Source organism: Trichomycterus rosablanca, chromosome 4, assembly GCF_030014385.1.
Source record: "Trichomycterus rosablanca isolate fTriRos1 chromosome 4, fTriRos1.hap1, whole genome shotgun sequence".
Lineage (NCBI taxonomy): Eukaryota > Metazoa > Chordata > Actinopteri > Siluriformes > Trichomycteridae > Trichomycterus > Trichomycterus rosablanca.
Window position 1 is genome coordinate 3,831,061 of NC_085991.1, and position 24,169 is coordinate 3,855,229.

At 42.8% G+C, this 24,169-nt stretch overlaps 1 protein-coding gene across 2 annotated transcripts; it reads right to left on the bottom strand.

The window, feature by feature from the left end:
* Positions 1-708: 708 nt before the first annotated feature.
* Positions 709-23,963, bottom strand: ccdc39 (coiled-coil domain 39 molecular ruler complex subunit). Of its 2 annotated transcripts, XM_062993816.1 has the most exons (20): positions 23,760-23,963; positions 19,006-19,125; positions 18,457-18,603; positions 17,561-17,719; positions 17,370-17,462; positions 16,964-17,092; positions 16,124-16,315; positions 15,906-16,009; positions 15,097-15,229; positions 14,277-14,471; positions 14,001-14,165; positions 12,890-13,027; positions 11,472-11,680; positions 10,509-10,632; positions 6,613-6,772; positions 5,759-5,865; positions 4,060-4,200; positions 2,652-2,831; positions 2,462-2,550; positions 709-1,024 (listed from the first exon to the last, which is right to left on the bottom strand). In XM_062993816.1, exons 1-20 carry the CDS (start codon positions 23,859-23,861, stop codon positions 832-834), a joined length of 2,880 nt encoding a protein of 959 aa, XP_062849886.1. In that variant the 5' UTR covers positions 23,862-23,963; the 3' UTR covers positions 709-831. The 2 variants fall into 2 exon arrangements, with proteins under 2 accessions (XP_062849886.1, XP_062849887.1); XM_062993817.1 differs by lacking the exons at positions 709-1,024; positions 2,462-2,550 and having other exon boundaries at positions 2,742-2,831; positions 3,991-4,200.
* Between the last annotated feature and the right edge of the window lie 206 nt (positions 23,964-24,169).

Consider the following 24,169-nt stretch of genomic DNA (forward strand, 5'->3'; position numbering starts at 1 on the left):
GCTCCCGAGAAGGAGGCTGTTCGGAATCCTAGATGCCTTAAAATCCTCACTTCTGAGGCATCTTATTATTTCAATGTTATTTTGGCTCAGGAACGAGTGAGCGTCCGACGCTGCCTTAGCGATCAAGGCAATCCCAGCATCCATTGCGGGTCGGGTGCTCTTCTCTCACAGAAAAATAAACATGGCTGATGGGGCGGAGAAACGAATGGAGTTATTTTCAAACGTAAATAAAATATTACTGATTTTTTACTTGTATAAACTTCTACCGAGTGTTTTTATTTGCAAGTTCGAGCTTGTCAGGAAATTTAACCGTTATCGGTACATGAAGGGAGGTGTTATATTGACGTTAGCGTGCTGTGCTACCTCAATGCATTGGTTTTAAGGGCGAGATGCTAAACACGAAACCCGAAACCCGATGGAATCGCTGTCTAAGCAGCGCGTTCGAATAACCTGCCTTATAAGTCATTGACTTATTACAATCCTATCTACTGAGGCAGCTGCCTATGTAGGCAGTAAGACAGTAAGGCAGCTCCCTAGGTTTTCGAACACACCCTATATATTCTTTTAGACCGTGGGTGGTGACGTAAATCTCTGCTCAGTTTTTCAATAACAAGATGTTTGTCCTGATTAATGCAATCATCTAACCACAAGTCATTTATGACTTGTGTGGCAGCATTCCAGAAGAATAAAGCTGTTCTGAATTCAAAACTGGTTCACCTATTTATTTATTTAAATATATGTGGTTGTTGTTTTTATTTTTGTATTGACAGTGAAATATTTGCATCCACCCAACGCTGCGTCTTCATAGCTCACGACGGACGGACTCGCTATTTACGGACTCTTGAGCCGACCGCTCCTCCTGCTGCTCCCAGCGCTGCTGGGGGTACGAGAGGCCTGAGGAGAGGATGAATGGGGAGAAGGAGTGGACAGATCAAGCCCCAGTTCGACTGTCTTTAAGGTGGGTGAGCGAAGAGTCGAGCCTCTGGCGCTGCCGCCGGCTGAGGATCCGGAAGATCTGGAGGATCTGATAAAGCAAAGCACACACCAATCAGCTATGGGCATCTACAGGCCTGTCGTTCAGATTTCATTCTTGGAATTACATACGTAGCTGCAAGAGAAATAAGTCATAATAAGCCATTCAGACGGGTCATAAATGTGGCCATTCATTCATTCATTTATTTATTTTTATTTATTTATTAGGATTTTAACGTCATGTTTTACACTTTGGTTACATTCATGACAGGAACGGTAGTTACTCATTACACACAAGATTCATCAGTTCACAAGGTTATATCAGACACAGTCATGGACAATTTAATATCTCCAATTCACCTCACTTGCATGTCTTTGGACTGTGGGAGGAAACCGGAGCACCCGGAGGAAACCCACGCGGACACGGGGAGAACATGCAAACTCCACACAGAAAAGACCCGGACCGCCCCACATGGGGATCGAACCCGGGACCTTCTTGCTGTGAGGCGACGGTGCCTCCCACTGAGCCACCGTGCCGCCCCATTCATTTATTAGTTCAGTGTCTGTTTTACCACCGCTTTATCCTGGTCAGGGTCACAGTGGGTACAATTCACTGGGGGAAAGTAGGAAAAACTCATCACAGAACGGAGCCAGACCGATCCACCTGGGAATCGAACCCAGGACGTTCTTGCTGTGAGGTGACAGTGCTACCCACCGAGCCATTATGTCCACCTAAATGACCAGGCTGCCGAAAGTTTGTGAACCTTTGACTTAGGAGATGAGATGAAACTAGTGCCAGCATCTGAATCTGTGCCAAAAGCTCTGCTCATGTAAACCATGTGTCTGTTTGAACTAATTTCAAAGCCAAATTCAAAGGAGAATTGTAAAGAAACACTATATGGTCAAAAGTGTGTGGACACCCCTCCTAATTATTGAGTCAGGTTTTAGGGCCGCTCAGGAGGCGCAGCAGAGTTGGGTTTTGTAGATACATCGTATCGAAACTCAGCTCTGCCTTTCCAGCTGGGTTGGGCGGCAGTATGAACAACGTTTGGCCGTTGTTCAGGGGCTTAGGGGTAGAGTCGGAGCATAGGTCCTCATAACTGGTACGACTGCGGCCCCTGCTGGTTGACTGACGGCGCCTGCACAGGGCTGAGGAATAACATTGAGGGGGGTGTGGCCCTCCGTGCGCGGTGTCTCTCGGTGTATGAACTCGGCCCGTGCGGGTGAAAAATGCAGGCTGTACCGATTGCGTGCCGGAGGGAGATCAATGGATACATCAATTATATGATTCCAACTTTGTGGCAGTGGTTTGGAGAGACTGTACCCCTGTGCACAGTCTAACCTCAACCCCATTTAACATTTTTGGGATTAATTAAAGCGTCCAACATCAGTGCCTGACCTCACAAATGCATTTTTGTTTCACACCTAGACACTAGAAATATTGTAGAAAGCATTGCTATAGGTCCAGACAACTGTGGCAGTGGTTTACCTGAGAGAGACTGAGCTACGTGCTGAGCTGAGCTTTGAGCTCTGTCGGCTAGACGGGGTGGAGGCCGGAGAAGGAAGACTGACACCAGCCTGAAACACAAACGATCCAGAAAATAGGTTTTCATGAACAAATCGTTTGCATACAAAGGTCTCTGATTGTTCCTGAACTGTTAATATAACTGGGGCTCCACCTGTGTGAAGTACATGTGTACTATATCCTGCAGGTCTGGCAGCTCCTCCATGAGCTCCAGGAGCATCTTATTGATGGTCCTGTTGCAATCTCTCAACTCTTTGAGCTCAATATCACGCTCCTCAAAGGTCTTCTCTTTGGTCTTCTTAGCTAGGCGGATCTCCTTTGAAAGCTTGGAGCACTGCAGCAGGGAAAAATGTGTAACATTCAAGCTTAGACATTTGGAATAAATAATATCATTCATTCATTTATCTTTAGTCACTGCTTATGCTGGTCGGGATCATGATGATCTCCAAATCCTTTAAGCTGCCTATTGACTTTCTTAGGAATAAATGGCCTGTTTTTATTACTTCACTCATTCATAAATGTATGTATTCTCAATAACCATTTTTATGGGACACTGGTAGCCTAGTGGGTAAAGCTTTGGGCTATCAATTAAAAGGTTGAGAGTTTGAATCCCAGTTTGAATTATGCAGCCACTGTTGGGCCCTTGAGCAAGGCCCTTAACCCTCTCAGCTCCAGGGGTGCCGTACAATGGCTGACCCTGCGCTCTAACCCTAGCTTCCAGCCAAACTGGGATATGTCATATATACTTATACACCTGTATAAGGTATATATGACAAATAAAAACATTAATTCATTTATCTTGACTAGGTTGATCTGTGGCAGGGCCCCACACTGCAATTTACAGTAGCAATTAAATAATTAATTTATTCATTCATCTTCTGCAACAACCAGTTTAGATAAACTAATTCTACTTAAAGTATTAAAGTATACTGTGTATTAACTGGCTGACTCGTTCATTTATTTATTTATCATTCATTTATCCGTAGTCACTGCTTGTCCTGATCTGAATCAGGTTAATGCACTACTGGGCACCAAACATACACACGTAATCAAGAGCATTATCCTGATTCGGGTCGCAGTGGGTCTAGCTCTAATGGAAAACACTGAGCACAAGACGGGAATACCCTAGACAGGGTGCCCATCCACCCCCTACCCCCACTCCAGACACAGCCACAGTCTTCGTGTGTCACACTATCAAATAAATGACTGATTCGTTCATTCATTAACTGAAGAATCAATGGATTTATTATGACCCAGTTCTTGCTTGTCCAGGGTGTGCACACATCGACCCACTTATTTACTCTTAGCAACCATTTAGGCATCACCCACACACTGAGCAAATTAAAGTAACCGTTTAAAGCCATTTAATCAATGGAATGCTGCCAGGTGCGAGATACAGATCATACAGGAATGAAACCGCTGTTATGCACGCAATACCATTCCTTTACTATACATACAGTACTACATACTATATTTACCTTTAGCTAATTTACCTAATTAGCTGTGAAGCAGTGTACCGTGTGCATCGGTAAACCCGAGGCTCTCAGCGGAAGATGTCTGACCTGTTTGGTGGCTCTGTCCAGTTTCTCTAGCTGGGAATTGAGTTCTTTACTCAGAGAGATGATACGTGACTGGATGTCATTGTATCTGTCCTGTTGTGCAACTTCCTCTTGCAAAAGGTTGTCGAATGAGCTACTCATTCCCTGTGGGTAAAACATGAAGAGCATCTGTTAAACCCCAGGGGTACAGTGGAAAAAGTAACTGCCCTCTTTCTGATTGCACGCAGTGGTTTCAGATCATTAAGATGCTGTTACGCAATGATACCTAATCCCGCGTCTGTGGTGAGACTTTGAAATGGCTGTTCACCACCGCTCCCTAGTAACCACTCACTATTATAAGCAATAATAAGGAGCTACACCTTCCATACAAATGCTCTATGTGGGTACACAACTACTGACTATAGTCCATCTGTTGCGTTGTACACTTTTCCACCCCAGATCAGCCATAACATTAAAACCACCTCCTTGTTTCTACACTCACTGTTCATTTTATCAGCTCCACTTACCATATAGAAGCACTTTGTAGTTCTACAATTACTGACTGTAATCCATCTGTTTCTCTACATGCTTTGTTAGCCCCTTTTTATGCTGTTCTTCAATGGTCAGGACTCTCACAGGACCACCACAGAGCAGGTATTATTTAGGTGGTGGATGATTCTCAGCACTGCAGTGACACTGACATGGTGGTGGTGTGTTAGTATGTGTTGTGCTGGTATGAGTGGATAAGGCACAGCAGCGCTGCTGGAGTTTTTTAAACACCTCACTGTCACTGCTGGACTGAGAATAGTCCACCAAGCAAAAATATCCAGCCAACAGCGCCCCGTGGGCAGCGTCCTGTGACCACTGATGAAGGTCTAGAAGACGACCGACTCAAACAGCAGCAATGGATGAGCGATCGTCTCTGACTTTACATCTACAAGGTGGACCGACTAGGTAGGAGTGTCTAATAGAGTGGACAGTGAGTGGACACGGTGTTTAAAAACTCCAGCAGCGCTGCTGTGTCTGATCCACTCATACCAGCACAACACACACTAACACACCACCACCATGTCAGTGTCACTGCAGTGCTGAGAATGATCCACCAGCTAAAAGGGGGTAACAAAGTATGTAGAGAAACAGATGGACTAGAGTCAGTAATTGTAGAAGCTGGAGCTGATAAAATGGACAGTGAGTGTGGAAACAAGGAGGTGGTTTTAATGTTATGGCTGATCAGTGTATCTTATAAAGGAAATCATGTTGTACACTGAGAGTAAAAATCCATACATTGATGTAAGGAACACAAAAACTGGACCTTAGAACAATAGGAGAGATATAATATGGACTGATTAATTAACTTTAACTAGTTTCCCTACATGGGAAAAACTTTAACCCACAATGTCTGCTGACAACCTTTAGGTATGGCAGGTGATCCATAATGGTACAGACAATGATTTGGCATACTGTAGAAAAATACTGCCTCCAAATTAGACTGTCACCCGGCGACCAAACTGAAAAATCACTGAACCTTAACAGAAAGTTCTTGAGTGCAGACAGAGAATGAGAACTCCACCTCCTTCATTCGAAGATGTTTCGATTAAAACCATTTACGACTTGTATAACAGCATTCCAAGAAGTTACAAAAGAAACAAAGGGTGGCCTTATGATCTTAACACCTCCATTAAAGTCATACATTTGTTTTAGGATCTTATACAATCAGACCAACCTCAATGTCCTCCTGCACTTCTCTGATTTGGCGTCTTTTAAACTTGAACTTCTCATCCGCTGCCCGTTTCTGTTCCTCTAGCTTCAGCTTTTCCTGATACTCAGGGCCTACGGAGAGAAGTCACCGGCTTTAACGTTTAATACGGTACTGATCTGTGTATGTAGACCAAGCTGTTGGAACACAGGTGTCACTGTCCACAGTCGAACAAGCTTACAGAAGGCTGTGCCGAAAAGAGAAGCCACTGTGTCTAAATCAACACCTTCAGAGCGCCTACTGAAGAAGTGTTTACCAGTAGCCTGTTTGGACCAGTAGCATGCTGTACCTATTGTGAAGCACGGTGGTGGTAGCATTATGTCCTAGGGTGGCTTTGTTGGTCATAGGTTCTAGTGTATTGCAAAAAAGGATGCAATAATGAACAATGAGGGAAAATAATCTCAAAACTTGGGGGTGTTGCGAGAGGACAATGACTGGTTTTGGAACAGCCTAACGAGGCTATTTGAACTGCCATCCTAAACATCCTAAACTGACTGAACTTTTACAACTGGGTGTCCCACAAGGCTCGGTATTAGGCCTGTTTTCGTTTTCTTTAACGGCAATGTGAATAATGTCAAATCTAAATCTGATGGACTGTACGGTGTAATGCTAAGTACTGTATCGCTAAGCTTTTCACTAATGTTGTCATTAGAATTCGGTGAGATTCAGTCCGAGCCGCCACTCAGTCAAATAAAAAAGCGAGAGGTTACTGAAATCCCAAGACTGCCGTGGCATGCGTGTCCCACACAAGTGCATGAACATTGTCAAACTGTGCTTAACCGATATCAGGGGGTAGAAGAGGAAGTCATACTGGTACATACTGGACTGGGTGACCTTGTTAAGGGACTTGCGGTAGGTGCTGTTACAGTTATTGAGAACCTGCAGGGTGTTTTCCAGTGCCCGAAGTTCTTTCTCCTTCTTGCGGATGTCGGCGTCCAAGTGATCCCCTTTGCGCTGAAGCTCCTCTTTCTCCTGGGCAGCCTTCGATAAGATAGAAGGAATGAAATGAAAAAGGAATGAAATATCTGATAAGTATGTCCAAGTAAGGGTGTGGCATGGTGTCATAGTCCCTGACAGAAGTTCTGTCGCTTATCCATGTTGTGGAAACAAAAGCTTATAACCTGACTTTAAATTCATCCATTGGTTTTAGAAATGACTCATATGAAACTCAGCTGAAACCCTCCCAAATGAGGTTTAATTTACGAAAATAAATTTGCTTCACTGCAGAAATATTGATCATTTAATGAACACAGAAAGGTCAGACTTTGGCAAGACAAAAGTTTTGTCGCCTTGTCATATAATGCACCCAATCCTAGTTTACAGCCTCACCTGTGCTCACTAATTGATCGGTTAATTAGTGGGTGTGTATAAAAAGAACCTCAGCACCCCAGACCTTCACTTGAACTGCAACTTCACCTCTGACAACATGCCAAAAATCCACCCTGCGACCAAAGCCTTGATTATCAAGAGGCTGAAGACCAGATCCACTGCAGAGGTGGCTGGCACCTTTAATGTGTCTCAACGTCAAGTACAAAGAATTAAAAAAAGATTTGAAGAGACTGGAGATGTTTTTAACAAGCCCAGGTCCGGCAGACCCCGCAAGACAACTGCTAAGGAGGAACGTTTGTTGGTTAGAAAATACAAAGCCAGCCCCTCTTCCACTGCAGCAGAGCTCCACCAGGCCTGGTCACCTCAAGTCCCTGTGTCAACTAGAACAGTTTGTAGGATTCTGTCTCGAAATGGCCTCCATGGTCGAATCAGTGCCCAGAAGCCAGCACTAAACAAACGGCAATTAAAAAACCATGTGGCATTTGCCAAGGCCCACAGCCTGCTAAACGGATGGACGCTGGAAAAGTGGCAGAAGGTGGATTTCTCAGATGAATCTTCAGTCGAATTACACCACAGCCGCCGCAAATACTGCAAGAGACCTACTGGAGCCCGTATGGATCCAAGATTCACCCAGAAAACTGTTAGGTTTGGTGGTGGAAAGATCATGGTCTGGGGTTACATTCAGTATGGGGGTGTGCGAAACATTCGCAAGGTGGAAGGCAATATCAATAGCCTAAAATATCAAGAAGTATTAGCTACCTCTTACATTCCCAATCATAAAAGGGGTCAAATTTTGCAGCAGGATGGTGCTCCATCTCATACATCCATCTCTACATCAAAGTTCCTCAAGGCGAAGAAGATCAAGGTGCTCCAGGACTGGCCAGCCCAGTCACCAGACATGAACATCATTGAGCATGTTTGGGGTAGGATAAAAGAGGAAGCTTGGAAGACAAAACCAAAGAATCTTGATGAACTCTGGGAGGCATGTAAGACTGCATTCTTTGCTATTCCTGATGACTTCATCAATAAATTGTATGAATCATTGTCGAACCGCATGGATGCAGTCCTTAAAGCTCATGGAAGTCACACAAAATATTAAATATGGCTCTAATAGCACCACAACTTCATTCACCAATGTTATGAAACATATCTTTGTATTTGAAGTAAATTATTTGTTTGATTTTCACATTACTTTCTGTGGGCGACAAAACTTTTGTCTTGCCAAAATCTGACCTTTCTGTGTTCATTAAATGATCAATATTTCTGCAGTGAAGCAAATTTATTTTCGTAAATTAAACCTCATTTGGGAGGGTTTCAGCTGAGTTTCATATGAGTCATTTCTAAAACCAATGGATGAATTTAAAGTCAGGTTATAAGCTTTTGTTTCCACAACATGGATAAGCGACAGAACTTCTGTCAGGGACTGTATGTATGCTTTTATCTAACAGGAAACAAACTGAAAAAAATGAAACCACAATATTGTTTCATGTAGCTGGTGACCTACTTCTTTGGGTGGAAATGTAGTTGGACAGGTTGGATGTTACTATGCAAAAAAACTCACGTATAAAAGAATGCAGTAGCGGATCAGGGTGGAGTCGAAGCGACGGAGGCGCTGAGCCTGGTTTTGCTTTCATTTTTAAACCTTCGTCTCTTTTCACAGACTTGTTTTTATGGTGCACTTAAAGCAAATAAAGGTTGAAAGTGGTGCAAAATGAGGGCTGGAATCAACAGCACTCGCTTTGTCGGCTTAATGAAGGGATATGACGGGGCCCCAAATTCAACTGGGTGTGTCTGAGGGGTGAGGGGGATGGTATAGTCAAACAGGTTCACTGCTGGCCGGTCATTGTGCCTGCACTAAGGATGGTTGATTCACGGAAAGTAGTACTCTGTGAGACCCTAGCTGCGTCCGGAATCGCATACTTAAAGAGTACGTACTAGATTGGAGGAAGTATGCACTACTCGGCCGGTAAAAAAGTACATACTTCCAGTACAGAAGTGTGCAGTATGCACACAACACCGCTACGCACTACATCCGCCATCTTTCCAACGTCAAGTGATGACGTGTAAGAGAAATTATCCCCCTTTTTCTTACATTTTGTACCAAAATACACCCCTCACCTACTCCCTTTCCCGTCTCCTACAAACCCCCTAAATCCTGTCTCGTCATATTGAAATGAACCCTCCTGTTTGATCCTTTCATATTACCCCCACTCCCTGAATCCTACACACACACCCAATCCTGTCTACCCACACCTAATTGTGTTATAAAGCCCAAAGCCCTTTTGTTCAGCCTTATCCTATATCTCCTGTAAAGCCCTTTATCTCCTGTATTACCCACTGTAAAACCAACACCCCTTTATCACACTACCCCAACCTTTGGTCACCTTTTGCAGTCCCCCTCTGCATTGTCATTCCTGCCCCCCCCTGACCTCCTCCTCTTTCTTTCTAATCCTCCCCTCATTTCTAGTGTATATAAAGTCTTCCCAAAATATGTGTAGTTAGATTTTTTTGTCGGTCTTCCAAGCTGTGCCCATACATCTATCTGTATGTGTTAATAAACGACTCTACTCCTGAAGACTGGCGGTCTCCTGGCTCCTGAATGTTGCTGAATTTCTAACACGTGGGACGTGATGACGTAATATCACCATGGTTACAGACTCATTACAAACCCCACTCGCCAAACTTTTTTTACGATATTTATCGTGTTTTAGTTATTTATTCGTCTTTAAAATGTTTTATTTTGTTTATCTTACTTACACTTGTAAACAGAGGACCGCGATCTTTCTTGTCTCTTATTACGCTTCGAACGCCTACGCAGCTCCAGTTGCATTATGGGATACATTAACGGACCGCAGTTGTGCATCGCTTGCATACTCAAACGTGGCTGCCCAATAAGTAGGTCATCCGGGTACTTCTCGCGTACCTCTTTGTGTATACTGTGTATTCGGACATACTGACCGCTCTCGCGTCCTCATTTCGCGTACTATTGAGTATGGAAGTACGCGATTCCGGACGCAGCTCCTGTCTTTGGCTGTCTTTGGCGAGAGGATGCGACTGGTTGGTGAGGGAGCACATGATAAACTCTCCTCGACCAGGGTGGGGGTCTGCATTGGCTGAGAGAGTTACAATTGAAAAGATTAAGTAGAAAAAATTTTCAAAAAACCACATCATTGCAGATGGATAACTTGATGGCACAGCAGGTAGAAATTAGAGTAGCCAATCCTCATACTGGCATGTTTTAGGGAGCTGAGAGGACAACGGTGTACTCAGCCGCCTACAGACAGTAACTTAAGGCAGGGATCAAACCTGGAACTATTTGGAAACAGCTCCAGTTCCTGAGGAAGTGACCCCATACTGGCTCCAGATCAAGTACTCAGCGATCTGCTACCTTTATGATGTAGTAGGCCTGCGATTTGTCCTCCTCGCCCTCGGGTGCAGCCATGACGACGGTCATGATCTCGTACCTCTTCCTCATCTTGTCGATTTCGGACAGTCGCTCATGCAGGTCGGCACTACGGATGGATTTTGAGAAGTTAGTGACTACAGTGAACGTTAACGGCACAGAGTGCAAGGTGTTGGGTCGATATGAGCCTCTACTGCTTTTCTTCTATGTCATTTATGCATTTTCTCCCAATTTAGTGTAGCTAATCTGTCTTCCACTGCTGGGGGACCCCTGATTGCAGTCGATGTGGGTTTATTGCTGCTCACGCCTCCTCCGACCCGCGTGCAGCCCTTAGCGGAAGCCTTTTTTACCCGTGCATTCTGCACAGGTGCCTCTATCTGCCAATCAGGGTCCTTACACAGCGTTTGAAAACCCCACTTGCATAGTCCGGGCATCCCACCCTAGCAGAATCGTGTCTGCTGCAGGCACTGCCAATTGCAACGTCAAGTCTGGAACCGAGGAGTTCAGAATCTTGCCGCTGGTGTGCTAGCGGAATATCCCGCTGTGCCACCTGGGCGCCCTATTCTAGAACCGCTTAAATGCACATGGACAGATTGAACATGTCTCTGGAACTGTACTAGATTAATGGAAACTTTCCTAAATTTATGTTTTCATAATGGATGGTTGTGAATATGACGTCATCGTCCTGAAAAAGACCAATCCTGTGTAAAGCTTATTTGACTGTGGTCAGTGACAGCACTCTAATTCACACTAGACCTAATTCTGATGGTACTTGGATTACACCTAACCATTTAGACAAAACAGGCATTGTCATGCACAACGGGGGCTTCGTCCTAATGTGTTGGCTCATCATGGTCATAATAACCAATTGTGGCACTTTTCTATATTATGTTTGGTTGTTTTTTTAATCCAGCATTTAAACATGTGTCATCTTCAGCCACCGCCCACCTGAGCCCTTGTCTCTCCTGCTCGTTGATCCTGAGCTGTTTGGTGAGCATTTCACGGTGCACGCGGATCTCCTCCTGACGCTCCTTCATGGCTGTCTTCAGCTGCAGCTTCCTCTTCTCCAGGGAGAGGACGCCGTCGGCCTTGTGGTACAGCAGGTCCCGGAGCCGCTTCACCTCCAGCCGCAGGATGTTATCGTCCACCATGCTGTCCTGATAGAGAGGGACAGTGTTAACGTTTCTGGCTGATAATCCTAATAAGATAAGATAGGATTCATTTTGTGTTTACCCAAGTAATCCTGCATGACTCCACTGGCTCCTTTTTGCTGTACAGAGCTTAAAACTGACCAGTCCCCACACAGAGTGAAAGGAGACCACCAAAAATTGCCAAAACTACTTATCTAGGATCCATATAGTGCATGCAGCAATGAGACGACACTAGAGATGTAATGATGCACTCTACCCACGATGCGATGCGATTCACGATACTGGGTTCACGATACGCATTAAAAACTATAAATACTAATTTTGTATGCTATGCATACACCATAAAAAGTTTACATGTATATAGTACCATACTGTACATTTTTATTCTTATTGCTTGTTTTACACTGTAGGTTAATGTTGTATGTATACAAGAAGTTGTTGTTGTCTGTTGTCTGTTGTCTGAGCTGCTATAACAAAGAAATTTCCTGCAAAGGATCAATAAAGAATCTATCTATCTAAATCCAGCATTAAATAAATAAATGAATTATACAAATAAAGAAAGTATCCTCACATAAATAAATTTGGCTGGAAAATTCCAAACCTGGCAACCCTGTAGTGACATCAACCAGGCGAGGTGAATAGCTTTTTTAATAGCGATTTTTAACTGTCTTGTCGTGCATCGTTACATTCCTAGACGAAACATTAAAACTTGTAGATCTCACGTTGAATGCAGCAGATATCATAAATATATGAGTGACCACATAGTTGTGGCCAGATGACTAGGTCAAAGTATCTCCGAAATGGCCTGGGGAGCTCACAGGTAGCCATGGTGGGTACCCACAAACAGTGGACTGCAGACAGGTTCTTGGACGGCCAAGACTCAGAGACGCCAGAGAACATGAAAACTGTGGCATCTGACCAAGATTTTTAATCAACACTTTAACAGCCGTAGCAAAAGAACCTTGAACAGTCCCGTCAAGACAACTAGTTTAATAATCTGCAATTAAAAAAGGCCATGGAACCACAAATCATCTCTGAGCAGGTGCACATTAGGTAAGAAACACACCTGTAGTCAGACAAAAAGAGTAAAAAAAAAAAAAAGACTGTGGCATTATTCCACATGCAGACAAAGGACGAACATTATTAGGTTCCAGCTCTGACTGCTCACACCCTGCTGTCGTTTAGCTTAAGTAAATGTGTCTGTAGGTGAAGGACCTGTTTCTTGAGGTGGAGCATCTTCAGCTCTTTGTCCAAGGTGTCATTGTGGAGATTCAGTTCCTCAATCTTTGAGGTCAGATCTCTTTTGTCTGCTCCTGCCTTCTCGTTGTCCTTCTTTACACAGCGAATATCATGCTGGCAACACAAGAACAGCTTTCAGTCAGACTTCAGACTAAACGCTATGTCATGGTGTAGAAACATTGCAGAAGAGCTTAGAAATCGATTTTGGTCCAAATCTAAAGATTGAAAAGTTTTTCAGACAACAGGCTTGTATGGTGCTTTGTTACGTCAGGGCCTGAATGAATCGTCATTGTTAAGGGAACAATAAATTCGACTTTATGTTTGAAAATTCAAGAATAGAAGAGAGAGTCATCTGTTCATTGGCTGAAACTAGGGTGTAATTGGGGCATGCAGTGAAACAATAATACGATTGAGTATTAACAAAGGGCTCAATTGTTTATAAGCATAAACAGGCTGAAGTTCAAAGTCTGACTTTTTAAACAGTCCAACATTTTAAGCACAACTGGGAAATTTCACCATCTACAGTCAAGAGTATTAATGAAAGATCGACAGAATTCACATCTGAAAGACAGTTCAGTTCTGATTGCTCTGAATTCTGTCAATCTTTCACTAATACTATGGACTGTAGATGGTAAAATTTTCCAGTTGTGTTTAAAATGTTGGACTGTTTAAAAAGTCAGACTTTGAACTTCAGCCTGTTTATGCTTATAAACAACTGAGCATTTTGTTAATACTCAATCATGACAGCATGGCCTGTTGTAGATGTTTTTTTTTTGTTTTTTTTTATTAATAACTCTTAATATTCTATTGGAAGTAACTGAATATTTATGAAAAGCAAAAGCTGCTACATTAAACCATGAAATCTCTCTTCATTGTGCAGACGCGGTGCTATCGGCCAGTCGGATGTCTTTAAACATGATTGGCTATGACTCTGGTTTTGTGGGGTATTGTCAACCTGTCCAGGATAATCCTGCCTTGTGCCCAAGGTTTCCTTACCCGCCAAAACACTGACCAGAATAAAGCGGTTGATCAAAAGATGAAATACTTTGCATCTCGATTAGCTTCGGTATCAGTTTGCTGGTCTTACCTGAAGCTTCTTGAGCTGTGTGGATAGCATAGAAGCCGTTTTCTTCTTCTCCTCGAGGGCCTCGATCAGCTCGGAGGTCCGCTTTTCCAGCTCCTGCTTCTCCTCCCTGTTCATGTTGCCGCGCAGGTGAGCCACCTTCGTCTCCAGCCGCTGGATCTGAAAGTCCTGTGCGGATAAACAGCACCGTTCGTATGCAGTATATAGCAAATATATTGACGTTTAATGAACCCGTTTAATTATGAGAGTTTGAATGGAGAAATGATCTGGAGGTCTTGCCTGGTGGTAGATGATCTCCTGCTGCTTGAGAGTGTTCTGCTCCAGTTTGCTGAGGCGGCCGTCCAGGCTGGACAGGGCAGCGCGGCTGCCGGTGATCTCCGCTACGGCGCTCTTCTCTTCGGCCCGCAGCGACTGCAGGTCCTGACTTTTCCGGAACAGAAGTTCGCGCTGCCTCTGCAGCTGAGCGTCCATCTCCTGCGCATACATGAATGGACCGGAATTAATCAATTTAAACCACATGACGCAGTTGAGCAGAGACTCCTGATGAAGTAGCCTGGGAAGACATCAAGAGCTTAATTCATGCGAGCGCTGGGGTCAAAGCTACCAAGGTGCGAAAAAGTTTGATGGCCTCTGTTGTTGCATGTTTGTTTCAGATCGATAATGATTACATAGCTTCGTCTAGGTCTCTCTAGGACTCCACCAAACTACAGTAGAAGCCAGGAAACAGGAGTGGCCTGCCTGCTAACATTTCTCCAAGGGCGCTAAGTGACAACTCATCAAGGAGGTCACAAATAATCCTGACTATTCAAAACATTTAATATCGTTGCTTCATATTTAATACGTGAGTGGAAGTGAATAGCCAAAAAAATGCCCCCCTTCCCCAATCAGTAACATAACACCAAGTGCAAAATCATGTTTCATTTAAGATCTGAAATTATTCAGCATAAGATGTGACATGTGACAACATCAGACACAAATTTCTATATTACATATGTATAAACCGGTGCTGGCTTAGCAGTTGAGGTACTGGAATAGTGATCAGGAGGTCTCTGGTTCAAGCCCCACCATGACCAAGACCTGGCAGAGGGGATGTTCTCACTTTCATGCGTTGTTCCTGCTGCCGGAGAAGCTGCTCCGTCTGAGCTGCTTTTTCCTCGACGCTGAGCGCCTCCTCGGTTGCAGCCTGCAGCTTCTCCTCCAGGGCCACGTTATACAGCTGTGCGTCCTTCAGCCTGCCGGCAGAGTAGAGTGGTCAGTTCGTTTCAAGCTTAAAACCTCTTTAAACAATCACACATATGGAGACGTAAGATGGGGCAGTTTACCGGGTTTCTCCCTTTTACACGTGTGTCGTCATGTGACTATCTTACATCCCCCTTAGTCTTTCATATCTGCTGCTATATAAACACTACGCTGCTAACTGTAGATCAAAATATGTTTTACCTCACTTATCATGTACTTATCAATACTACTCTAGTCTTGGTCCCGCCCCCTCAGTTTCTTTAGATTAGAATTGTCTCTTATATTTATTGTATGTGTTCTGTGTTGCACCCTGGTCCTGGAGGAACGTTGTTTCATTTCAGTAGTTGAAATGACAAGAAAGCCTCTCTTGAAGTCACTTAAACTCTTAAACATACAGTGCATTCAATGTACAGTACATAGTGTATCTTGACCTTGTGCTATGAGGCTAATAATAAGCAATAAAATGGAGAAGCCAGAAGTCACAAATTTGTAGAATGACCTAAAAGCAACAGGAACAACAGTTACTCAGAGAAGAACACAAAAAATATCTGTGTAGACGCCAGGCACGGCTGGAATTCAAACCCGGATCTCAATGGTGGTGAGCTAGTGTACTAGACCACCCACATCTTTATATGAAGTGTCATAGAGAGCTGTAATATTCAGCATTACTTGTTGGTTTTAGCGTTCGTCTCCTTCTTCACGCTCGTCAGATGTGACCTCAGAGCCTCCACGTCCGTAGCTGTACGGTCCACCGTGCCCTTCAGACTCTCCAGCTGTAGCACAGCAACACCGTCATCACATCAACGTCCATTTCTTCTCACAGTCTCACGTGATATTTATGCAATTTATTTGACCTGAGTGTTTTAGTGTGACTACAGCAAACTCGCCTCATCGTGCAGTTGGATACGATTGCTCTCTTCCAACTGAAACTGCTGCTGAAGTCTGTTGGCTTGCCGCTCCGCTGCGGATATCTTCCTCTCACACTCCTCGTTGTTCTCCACCTCGCTGGAAAGGAAGCTCTGTTTCTCCTTTACGAGCGTCTGGCGCTCACGGATCACCTGCTTCACCTCGGCCAGCAACTGGAAGGAGAAAATTACCATTAAACAAACAAAGTCCTGCAAAATGGAAACTGGGAAATTCACTTGTATAGTCACCTTGTGTGCAAAGATAAATTCATTAAAGGATTTAAATGTCTGGAGCCGTTTAACGTCTTCCAAAATCTCTCCCCAAGAGTGGATATCTTTGACCAAATGCATTATGCGTCACGCTTTCACTCCACTAATGCCGACCCCCACTCTGATTTGAGGAGAACGGAGCTAACCCACGCCCCCTCCAACATGTGGGCAGCAGCCGTATGCATTTTGTCACCCACACTAGGCTAAACATATAGTGTTTTTACTGCTGCGCCACCTGAGAGGCTGCAGATGCATCTTTTTACTAAGTGCCATGCTAGGAACTCCACAGCAGACAGCACAGAGGCAATGCCAACTGCCCGGGACTGGAACTTGAGAGCTTGAGATCTCAACGGTGGTGGCTAGCACATTGGCCCACTGCACCATGAAGCAAGGTTGTCCAAAGTCTTCTTCGTTAATGACTGAGCAAAGAACTTTGAGTCCAGTGGTCAGTGAACAGCATTAACCCCTTAACTGCTGAGCCCAATGACTAAATTGCTTTCTTTTATACAAAAATAAGGTGATTTTAAAGACGTTGTAAGAGACGCTGGTTACCAGTGCACTCTGCTGCAGATCCTGATCTCTCTTCCTCATCTGCTCGATGGTGTTCTCCCACTGGCTGATCAGCTCCTGCCTCTCCACATGGGCCTGCCGGAACGTCTCCACCGTCTTATCCAGCGCAATCTGTGCCCAGAACACAAACACACCCCATAAGCAAGAAAAAGTCATTTACATTCACAACTAGTTTGTACATTGTACATACATCTACCTTGTAAAGACCATGTTAACATTGCTGCTAAGCAGCTGACAGATTTCATCAACCTAGAAGCTGAACTAGATAAATAAAGCAGCTTGTCTAATGATGGTTGTAGCTTAAATTGACAAAGAACAATATGACTTTATGATATCGGTGATGATGTTATTAATGGTGAAAACACACAAAGCTGAACATTTAACAGACCTGTGCTATGATGGTCTCAGTGAGCTCATTGTCCAGGGCTTTTCTCTTCTGGTTAGCCTCCAGAGTTAACTTCTCGATGCTCAGAGTGAGTTCCTATATGAAATATAAAGGTCAGTCAATGTTTCTGCCTTTTATTGGGATTAAAGGTCAAAGTAAATCCTTTTAAGTAACGTGACAGATAACAGACTCACTCTGATCTTGCTCTCGTCCTGCTGAGCGTATTTCACGATGGCCATTGTGTCCTCATCCTTGCGGGACGATTCCTCCAGCCAGACGTCCAGCGTTTGCTGGTCCCAGTTCAGCTGATTCTTGAGGTCCTCCAGCTTCTGCGTGGCTTTAAAGATGTTGTTCTGAAAAAAGAAACACATTACAATTTCCCTGTTGCTTCCCAAACCTCTACTCTGGCCAAGCAGAGCTGCAGACTATCACTAATCCAGTCTAAAATGCGTGTGGTCATTAGCTGCTTCTTTACACCAGCCAGCAGTGGGTTTGAACAGAAAGCCATAAGATTTGTGTTCCTCCAATACTTGCACAGTGCTGGTGCTCTGACCAAACAGCAGAGGTCACTATTGCAAAGCCAGTGCAATCGGTCGTTAACAAAGCTATGATTTCAACCTGAGAGCTCAAACTTTCTGCTGTGATGGGCTAACATTGTACTTCTGAGTCACCTGAGAGCCCTCAGTGAAGTATTTCTTCCCACAAGGCTTTTCACACCATTCTGTGTAAACTCCAAAGACTGTTGCTCATTAAAATCCCAGAAGATTCTCAGTTTCTGACATTTTAACCAGGCAAACCAGCCCCTCTGGCACCGACAACAATGCTACAGATAAAGTCAGCAGGTAAAGCGCACAAAAAACAAAGCAGTCAGGTATTTAATTAAACTAGCACAAAGCAAGACATTCAAAAAAGTTAGACAGGGGCAGGGTAAAACGGATGCAGCTATCTGTACAAGGACCTTTTTACAGACGCCTCTGCTCGTTTTAGTGACCAGGGTGTGTTACTGCATTGCACCCTTTGAACTTCGGTCAAATGTTTTTGCCCATGTTGCAAAAAAAGGCATATTTATTGGAATTAGATGATTTATTACCTCCTTTTGGTTCCTGTTCTCCCGCAGTGAGCCCAGCTCCTTCTCTAGCTGAGAAATCTCCTGACGCAGCCGTCCAGCCTCTCTTTCAGCCAAAGCTCTGAAATGCAGCTCAGATTCGGTCTCTTTTTCTCTGGCCTTGCATAAAGCCTGCACACAGAAAAAACATATTGTAGTATTTATTTAAGACAGGTACAGCAACACAACTATTACAAGACTTTTAAATTTCAGCCCTTTCCTGGCGACTTATTATCACTGTCTCCCACTGCACAAACTATTAAATGACTTGCATGGAGCTCTGGACTCCAACCTAAATTGGAACACTGATTGAGAGCCAGGCCTTCTTGACCAGCATCAGTTCTGGCTGCATGGGTGCAAATTCCCACCCATACACTCCAAAATCTAGTAGGAAGCCTTCTCAAAAAAGAGTGGCGCAGTTATGGCTCATGGTCAGGTGATGGTCAGGTCATCTTCTTTCCATATGTTGTACTCGCTCTGTTTCTAACAGGTTTTTCTTCTCAAACTACATGACATGCTGAAGTTTATACTGACCTGAGTGTGAGAGAGCTCCTGCTGGACGTTTTTGAGATGTTCGTTCATGGCGTTGATTCGCTCTTTGTGCTGGCTCACTTTGTTGTCTACGTTTGCCTTCTCTCTCTGTTTTCTCTGGATCTAAGGAAAGATGGTAAAGTTTGTACTCATTTTCACCCTGCTAGGTCAAAAATTTGGAAATGCTTGTAGGGGACATAACTGGCTGCGTCTGAGAGAGATGGCAGAAGCCCTAAGATGGACTGGAGTGTTCCTGGTTTGGGTTAGGGCAGTTGTAGCTTAGGAGTAAAGGTATTGGACTAGTAATCAAAAGGTTGCTGGTTCAAACCCTTCACTGCCAGGTTGTTAAGCAAGACCCTTAACCCTTAATTGCTTAGACTGTATACTGTCACAGTACTGTACATTTACATTTACATTTTCAGCATTTAGCAGACGCTTTTATCCAAAGCGACTTACAATTATGACTGAACACGAGGGTTAAGGGCCTTGCTCAGGGACCCAACAGTGGCAACTTGGTGGTGGCGGGGCTTGAACCGGCAACCTTCTGATTACTAGTCCAGTACCTTAACCACTGAGCTACCACTTCCCCTGTAAGTGTAACTGTAAGTCGCTTTGGATGAAAGCGTCCGCTAAATACCAAATATGTAAATGCTTTGTGCCCAGTGTCTCCTTGTAAAACTGGACCCGCCAAGACTCTGACCAGGTTAAAACAATTAATGGAACACATACTTGGGTTATTGGGATTTATGGGTTTCCTAAAAATATAAAGGTAGTAGGGACTAATCCTTTGACCATGGTAATATAAAGCTTACTTGACTGTGGACACTAACACCAGCTTTTAATCAATGGCCATCATGTTTGTTGTGATTCTAGGCTTACAGCATAGGGTGCCAGTATGATATGCTTTGTAACCTTACCAAGAAATCACTGGTACACAGAGAAGCTCTTTATTTTTTTTGGACACGCTGTTCTATGGCAATGATTTTTAAGCTGTGTGCGTCCCCTAGTGGGATAAGGTGATACTGCAGTCTTATTTAAAGGGTGACAGATTTCAGGGCTCTGAGGATTTGTTTAAAGTTTGCCAAGTTCTATCTACGGAGCCCTTTAGGGGTCACTAAGGAAAAAAAATATGTGAAGACAAAATCCGTACCCTCAGTTTAGTAAACCGTACCCTCGGTTTAGTAATCCGTACCCTCGGTTTAGTAATCCGTACCCTCGGTTTAGTAAACCGTACCCTCGGTTTAGTAATCCGTACCCTCGGTTTAGTAAACCGTACCCTCGGTTTAGTAATCCGTACCCTCGGTTTAGTAATCCGTACCCTCGGTTTAGTAAACCGTACCCTCGGTTTAGTAATCCGTACCCTCGGTTTAGTAAACCGTACCCTCGGTTTAGTAATCCGTACCCTCGGTTTAGTAATCCGTACCCTCGGTTTAGTAATCCGTACCCTTGGTTTAGTAAACCGTACGCACGGATTGTCTGCGCTACAAGTTTTATTGTGCGCCCACACCCCGTTTTACGGTAATACAGTTGCGAAGCATTGAAGAGAATAAAGCATCTTTTTACAGCTGGGGTGATGGGATAGCAAACTTATTAAAAAGTCAAATCAAAATCTTATCAAATGCCACCCCACAATCATAAATAACACGAGTACTCAGCTTGTGATTTGAGAGTATTTTACCTTAGGAATTTTGAATAATAGGATTGCAAACTAACGTAAAGTGAAATGTACAGTATAAATGTCTGAGACTCATAAAGTCAGTAAGTAGAAGTATTCTTTAAGAGTCTGATGGGGTGATTTGATAATAATTTGATTTGCATTTTACTTTACGTTGGTTTGCAATCCTATTATTCTAAATTCCTAGGGTAAAATAGTCTCAAAATCACAAGATAAGTACTAGTGTTATTTATTTATTTATTTATTGTTTATTTATTGTTATTGATTTGACTTTTTTTTAATAAGTTTGCTATCCCATCACCCCAGATTACTACAGTAAAGATGTCTGAAATGTATTCCATTAATAAAAGAGTTAATGCTCTTAAAGAAAAAAGTGGAGTGCTCTGATAATAATTTGATTTGCTTATTTTAGACCTTTCAAATTGGTCTGTAACAATTCCACTTGTTTTAATGGAATTTTAAAATTTTACATTTGAATAATTTTACCATGGTATGTCTTTTGTTGCCTCTATATATATATATATATATATATATATATATATATATATATATATATATATGTATATATATATATATATATATATTTATATATATAGTTGCGAAGCATTGAAGAGGATAAAGCATCTTTTTGCAGCTTAATATACTATATATTAGATATAATAACACACACACACTCACACACACACACATATACTGTATATATATATATATATATATATATATATATATATATATATATATATATATATATATATATATATATATATATGTGTGTGTGTGTGTGTGTGTTATTATATCTAATATATAGTATATTAAGCTGCAAAAAGATGCTTTATCCTCTTCAATGCTTCGCAACTATATATATAAATATATATATATATATATAGAGGCAACAAAAGACATACCATGGTAAAATTATTCAAATGTAAAATTTTAAAATTCCATTAAAACAAGTGGAATTGTTACAGACCAATTTGAAAGGTCTAAAATAAGCAAATCAAATTATTATCAGAGCACTCCACTTTTTTCTTTAAGAGCATTAACTCTTTTATTAATGGAATACATTTCAGACATCTTTACTGTAGTAATCTGGGGTGATGGGATAGCAAACTTATTAAAAAAAAGTCAAATCAATAACAATAAATAAACAATAAATAAATAAATAAATAACACTAGTACTTATCTTGTGATTTTGAGACTATTTTACCCTAGGAATTTAGAATAATAGGATTGCAAACCAACGTAAAGTAAAATGCAAATCAAATTATTATCAAATCACCCCATCAGACTCTTAAAGAATACTTCTACTTACTGACTTTATGAGTCTCAGACATTTATACTGTACATTTCACTTTACGTTAGTTTGCAATCCTATTATTCAAAATTCCTAAGGTAAAATACTCTCAAATCACAAGCTGAGTACTCGTGTTATTTATGATTGTGGGGTGGCATTTGATAAGATTTTGATTTGACTTTTTAATAAGTTTGCTATCCCATCACCCCAGCTGTAAAAAGATGCTTTATTCTCTTCAATGCTTCGCAACTGTATTACCGTAAAACGGGGTGTGGGCGCACAATAAAACTTGTAGCGCAGACAATCCGTGCGTACGGTTTACTAAACCAAGGGTACGGATTACTAAACCGAGGGTACGGATTACTAAACCGAGGGTACGGATTACTAAACCGTGCGTACGGATTACTAAACCGAGGGTACGGATTACTAAACCGAGGGTACGGATTACTAAACCGAGGGTACGGATTACTAAACCGTGCGTACGGATTACTAAACCGAGGGTACGGATTACTAAACCGAGGGTACGGATTACTAAACCGAGCGTACGGATTACTAAACCGAGGGTACGGATTACTAAACCGAGGGTACGGATTACTAAACCGAGCGTACGGATTACTAAACCGAGGGTACGGATTACTAAACCGAGGGTACGGATTACTAAACCGAGGGTACGGATTACTAAACCGAGGGTACGGATTACTAAACCGAGCGTACGGATTACTAAACCGAGGGTACGGATTACTAAACCGAGGGTACGGATTACTAAACCGAGGGTACGGATTACTAAACCGAGGGTACGGATTACTAAACAGAGGGTACGGATTACTAAACCGAGGGTACGGATTACTAAACCGAGGGTACGGATTACTAAACCGAGGGTACGGATTACTAAACCGAGGGTACGGATTACTAAACCGAGCGTACGGATTACTAAACCGAGGGTACGGATTACTAAACCGAGGGTACGGATTACTAAACCGAGGGTACGGATTACTAAACCGAGGGTACGGATTACTAAACCGAGGGTACGGATTACTAAACCGAGGGTACGGATTACTAAACCGAGGGTACGGATTACTAAACCGAGGGTACGGATTACTAAACCGAGGGTACGGATTACTAAACCGAGGGTACGGATTACTAAACCGAGGGTACGGATTACGCTCTTCATATATATTTTTTTCCTTAGTGACCCCTAAGGGGCTCCGTATCTATCAGTGTCTGTGTGGGTTTTCTTATGGGTACTTCGGTTTCATCTCACCTACCAAAAAATGCCAGTAAGGTGGATTTTGGTTTTTACGTGTGTTTCAGCCACACCAACTACTACCAGGTGTGTAAAATCAATTATATAGAATACACCGTTTGCTCTAACTTCGTGGCAAGAGTTTTGGGAAGGTCCCTTCCTGTTCCTGGTAGGTCCATAAAGACATGGTTAGATGAGTTTGGTTTGGAGCAAGTTAAGCAAAACGTTAAAAAGCCACTGTGTGTGTGTGTGTGTGTGTGTGTGTGTGTGTGTGTGTGTGTGTGTGTGTGTGTGTGTAAATTGGACAAAAAGTAGACATATGTACTGGAAGTATATTACAAAATAAACACAAAAGTGTATATTCAGTCACAGAAATAATCAAACGTGCAAAACTGATACGATATGCATGTCCCTTACAGGTTTCCTTAGTTTTTTTAAACAAAATGAAATAAACAATTTTACTCTAATGCAAAGCGCCATAATAACGGTCGACTGTGCGGAACACTGTTAAATTAGCCGACATGCTAACAGCTGACGGAGCTCACCTCATCCAGCAAAGCTTTATTTTCAGCATTGGCCACCGGAATGGCGAACCGTGCGTCCCAGCCGACCTCGGAAAGAAGCTCGGATAAAACTAAGTTCGACATTTTAACTTTTTTATCGAAAAAAAAAAAGTCAAATATTGTGAAAAATAAACGATAAATAAAACACAGCACCAACCGACACCACTGTCTCGCGCTCGGTCAGGTTTACCCGTTTCCTAGCAACGCTCTTGTTTCGACACGTGCTCTCTTCAGCCAATAGGAGGCGTTAAAACTTCGGTCGTTCATTTCGGTCCCTGAAGGACAAACTGGTGACAGATTATAGGAAAAAAAAACTGAATTAAAGCTTATAAACGTTACAATATATACACTGATTAGCCATAACACACACTGATAAAGCCACTAAAAAAACA